The sequence below is a fragment of the Ceratosolen solmsi genome, unplaced genomic scaffold, assembly GCF_000503995.2.
Source record: "Ceratosolen solmsi marchali unplaced genomic scaffold, CerSol_1.0 scaffold47, whole genome shotgun sequence".
NCBI lineage: Eukaryota > Metazoa > Arthropoda > Insecta > Hymenoptera > Agaonidae > Ceratosolen > Ceratosolen solmsi.
Window position 1 is genome coordinate 283,121 of NW_011948419.1, and position 3,959 is coordinate 287,079.

A 3,959-nucleotide genomic window follows, 5' to 3' on the forward strand; every position below is an offset into this window, starting at 1 on the left:
GGGGGGAGAGGGGGTGGGGGGGGGGGGGGGGGGGGGGAGTAGCAGACTTTTGCTTTAAATTTCATTCGACTATTGTTAGGAAGAAACGGATGAGGTGTTAGGAAACTATAAGTCGGTCGAATGACAACGAGCGACAAGCGTATACTTAAAAAGAAAGGAGATAGATAGATAGATATAGTGAGAGAGTGTGTGGTGGGCGGTGGCGGGGTCTCGATACGACTAGAGTGCCAAAAGTGTTCAATCCTCCACACGAATAACGGCATCTAATCGTCTAATCGTGGCGAGCCCATAAAAAAGCATAACCGAATGGTTGGTTCTTCCTCGCAGACGCGGACATGGCCGGCGAGGACACGGAGCTCTGTGGCTTCATGGACGCAAAACTGCCCGGTGGCCGCTGCATGAGCCAGCGGGTGAAAAAGCGCTCACTGGCCCCGTGGAAGGTGTGGCGCCGACACTGGTGCTCGGTACGTAAGCTCGGACCGGGCCTCGGGATCGAGCTCCTCCTTGATTACGGAGTGGGCAGCAACGTGGGCCCGGCGAGCGCCGACAAGGACAACTGCATTAGGATACCGGCCAACGCTATTGTCTGCCGCACAGAGTCGCGCACCAAGCAATTCGCCTTCGGGGTTTTTCCGGCGAAGGAGCGCAAGCCCCTCGTCTACCTGGCGGCCAACTCCGAGAGCGAGTCCCAGCGCTGGATGGCGAGCCTGCGCCAGCTGCTCAGACCGAGGCGGCACCGCTTCATGGACGGCACCTTTAATGTCTCGATGGTCGATAACGCACACTCGAGATCAGCCGGACTGACTGGTAAGAATTAGCGCGGCCCTGACGACGGCCTGGCGTTATGGGCGGGGTGGTGAATGGCGCGGGGCGGGGGGGGGGGGTTCCGTTTTAACGATGACGGCACGGAGGCGTCGCGCAAGCAAGCAAACACGCCCGCAGAGTCCTAAGTCCTTAAGATCCGACAGGGACTCTCGACTGGCAGGCATTAGGAAATTAATCGCGAAGGGATTATCGCACGGACGAGCGTGTCTCGGGGCATTTGTTGGCCGGATGATGTTTTGGGAGACGGCCAATGCCGCCTGTCACGGATCCTACCTTTGCTCGAGCCAGCTTATTGCGCCTTCGATTAAAATGTTAGTGCCTTTGTGACATTGAGTGCGAATGTCCATCGGCTTATTCGCCGTGACGTAATCCCCTCCCCTCCCCCCAGCCCAACCACCAAACAATTTCGCGTCATTAGCTACGACTCCTTGAATTTTAAACGGCAATATGTCACATTACGCGTTTTCCACTCGAGCCTGCTAAATTTGTGATTTCTGTCTGTGATTAGAATGGAATTTACGACGGAAATTTTTTTTTTATTTATTTATTTATTTTTTTTTTTAATAATCATCTACCCAGCTCCATACTCCATACTCGACCCATAACTCCATACCATCACTCCGTAATAGCCCGTAGGCTATTAAAATACCATGCCACGGTTTTCTATGCCTTTATGAAGCTTATTGAAAGCCGTCGTTCCTATTTACAAAGATTTTTAATTGGAAATGGCTGGGAGAGAGAGAGCGTCGGGAAACCGGAAATATATACGTAATACATTGTACGTGATGAAATAAAAAAATAAGTATAAAAGAATAAAGTGCTGGTATGAATATATATATATATATATATATATATATATATATATATATATATAGAAAGAAAAAAAATGGCCTGTTTAACGCACTTTTTTTTGATATATATATATATATATATATATATATATATATATATATATAGAAAGAAAAAAAATGGCCTGTTTAACGAACTTTAGTTTGACTTTAGTTTATTCCTTGATAAAATGTGCCGACTAAAAAATGTAGGAGAAGGGGACTAATCGAATGTTGTATTTATTTATTTATTTTTTTTTTTATTCTTTAAAACGATATTAAGGTGACAGTAAGATTGAAAAGTAAGGCCGATTTTAAAGACGTTTGTTTATTTACGAAGCTAAGTCGATTGACGAAAAAAAAAAAAAAAAGAAAGAAAAAAATGCCGTGACAACGTCTAGAAGCGAACTCGGATAGCTTATTGATCGCGACATGTTTCGCAGGACTGTATGGGGACTTGGTGGCCAGCCGCACCGGTATCTTTGTGAAGGACGTGCACACGGGCGACATCGTGGAGACGATCGATTGGAAGGAGACGAGCCAGTTTCACCTGTCGAGCTCCGGCCGTCCGGAGGATGTGAAGCGTGTCTGCGTAATTCACACGACGAAGGCCTTCCGCGGCGGTATCGGCGAGCTCCACGTGTTCTGTTTGAACGCGCCCCGTCTGCTCCAGGACCTGGTGACGCAGGGTCGCGGACCCCGACACAAGCATCTCGCCCAGCGTCCGCTCAGCCTCAGCGAGGGCGACCTGAGACTTGCCGTCCAACCCGGCACCGACTGCAGCGACCGCGGTCTCGAGGTTCTCAAGCGCAAGATCACGACGGTGAACATCGTCAATAATGGCCTTGGACTCCTGCTGTCGACAAGGTCCGGAAGCGAGGCCAAGCTCCTCGGCGACATTGTCGTTAACAACGGTAAGGATATTATTAGTACGCTTGCCTAATTGCCGACATTCCCATAAATTCCTTATCGCCGTCGCGCGACACTCGTCCCCCCATTTACCATCGACATCCTATAAAAGTGCTCGGCCAGCTAGTGTGCGTGGCCAGCTAGTATCGTGCTAAACGGCTGGAGCAGCCAGTGGTAGAGAACGCGCGGAGACTTATCGGTTCTCCACGCGGTGCGCGCGACATTTGACAGGAACAGGCCGCGTGTTTATAAAGTGCCTGAACGTCGAGAATCGCCTGCATTTATTAATCGTACGCTTCTCTTCTCCTGCGAGCAGGGACGCTCGAGAAAATGACGTCAAAAATGGCAATGCACAAGCGCGCCGTGGACAACGTGTACCAACCGGAGCCGGCCGCCATTAATAATGTGATGTCGAGCCTCGAGGAGCTGGAGGAACCTTCCTCGAGGCGCGTCTCGAACATATCCGTGGCCTCGGGCATCTACGAGGAGATCCTCGATGATTTCGTGGCACCGAGGACGCGCAGAGTGCCGTCGAACCTATACGAGGACCCGGAGGAGCTCATATTGAACTCATCCGTCAAGCTCCAGCCGCCGCCGCTGCCGCCCCGACAAAGACGCGAATCTGGATCAGTGCGAAATGGAAGGTTGGTAGAAGTTTAAGAATTAAAAATTCTTATATTCAATGAAATTGAAGAGCGACAAAGTGGCCAATTTTGATAATTGAATTACATAGTGTTTGTCGTGGTTAGAGCCGAGTAATTAACGCGTGCTTTGATAAGTCTTGGTTGCTTCTTATCGAAGGATATTTTTTTCGCTATATTGATTGTCAATGTTAATATCCTGAAGAATATCCTTCGAATGAAATATAAATGAACTTTTTATTGACGATAATTGTGTATAGCATTAGCGACGACGGTTTGGACTCGGAGGGCGGCACTCGATCAGCGACGCCCAACACGCAGGAGGACACAACGCCAACGCCCGAGGAGAAGGTATCCGTGTCGAATCGCATCCTCGAGGACACTTCGGATTACGTGCCAATGTCGCCACGCCTGCAGGACATTGCACTGCACGAGCTACAGCAGCAAGCGCAACAAGAGAACTTGTACATGGTGATGCGATAAGCGATGAAGAATGTCCATGACTGTCTCGGACGGGAATTGACGATCACAGAGACCCGATAGCTTCGCGCTGTATTAGGCAAAGGAGAAATATATGTGTATTGATGTGAGGTACTTTCATGGAAGCACAGGGCTACTAAGCCCTCGAGCGATTGGGCAAGCGGAGTAGGAAATTATTTATTTTTGTCTTCCGAAGAAAGAGTAATGAGCGTTTGAAAGGAATATTGCACGATAATGGGGGAGGAGCAAATTCAAATTATAGACATTTAATATTTAT

The 3,959-nt window shown here is 48.9% G+C and overlaps 1 protein-coding gene across 1 annotated transcript in view; it reads left to right on the forward strand.

Moving 5' to 3' along the window:
* The window catches only part of LOC105360468 (uncharacterized), a 7,518-nt gene extending 3,798 nt beyond the window's left edge, over positions 1 to 3,720 (forward strand). Inside the window, exons 2-5 of the mRNA XM_011497369.1 lie at positions 328 to 807; positions 2,096 to 2,566; positions 2,878 to 3,205; positions 3,463 to 3,720. Coding sequence (XP_011495671.1) covers positions 336 to 807; positions 2,096 to 2,566; positions 2,878 to 3,205; positions 3,463 to 3,685 — 1,494 coding nt within the window. The 5' untranslated portion in view covers positions 328 to 335 and the 3' untranslated portion in view covers positions 3,686 to 3,720. The remainder of the gene's footprint in view (positions 1 to 327; positions 808 to 2,095; positions 2,567 to 2,877; positions 3,206 to 3,462) is intronic.
* Positions 3,721 to 3,959: the final 239 nt, after the last annotated feature.